We start from the raw sequence: 350 nt of genomic DNA, 5'->3' as shown, positions 1-350 counted from the left end.
CAAAGCCGCTTGTCCTCGTGCAGCCTGTTGCCTCCTTTCCGTGTTGGACCGTGTTATCGTGAAATAAGGGTCCCCGCGAAGCAGGGGAGGGCTCAGCGGGGTGTTGAAGCAGAGCCGCGCCGGTTTCCCCCCCGCTGTGATGCTGGGAAGAAGCAGATACGTTTTGGGATGTTGTTACCGGACCTTCTTCTCTTTCAAGGCACCTACTCCAGCGGGCAGGCTGGGATCGTGGCTGCATCGGTGATCGGAGCCGGAGTGCTTTTAGCAGTGGTTATCTTTGTGATCTACTGTAAATCCAAAGGTGAGCTGCTTCCCCTGCGGGTAACCGTCCCTGCAGACCTGGCAAGCAG

The 350-nt window shown here is 57.7% G+C and overlaps 1 protein-coding gene across 1 annotated transcript in view; it reads left to right on the top strand.

Moving 5' to 3' along the window:
• The window catches only part of LOC104079225 (T-lymphocyte surface antigen Ly-9-like), a gene marked incomplete at both ends in the record, with an annotated part of 4,447 nt that overhangs the window by 2,196 nt on the left and 1,901 nt on the right, over nucleotides 1–350 (top strand). The window contains one exon of the mRNA XM_009581186.1: nucleotides 200–301. Within this exon, the coding sequence (XP_009579481.1) occupies nucleotides 200–301 (102 nt within the window). The remainder of the gene's footprint in view (nucleotides 1–199; nucleotides 302–350) is intronic.

Source organism: Fulmarus glacialis, unplaced genomic scaffold, assembly GCF_000690835.1.
Source record: "Fulmarus glacialis isolate BGI_N327 unplaced genomic scaffold, ASM69083v1 scaffold24277, whole genome shotgun sequence".
Taxonomy (NCBI): domain Eukaryota; kingdom Metazoa; phylum Chordata; class Aves; order Procellariiformes; family Procellariidae; genus Fulmarus; species Fulmarus glacialis.
This window is presented reverse-complemented; position numbering and strand designations above follow the sequence as displayed.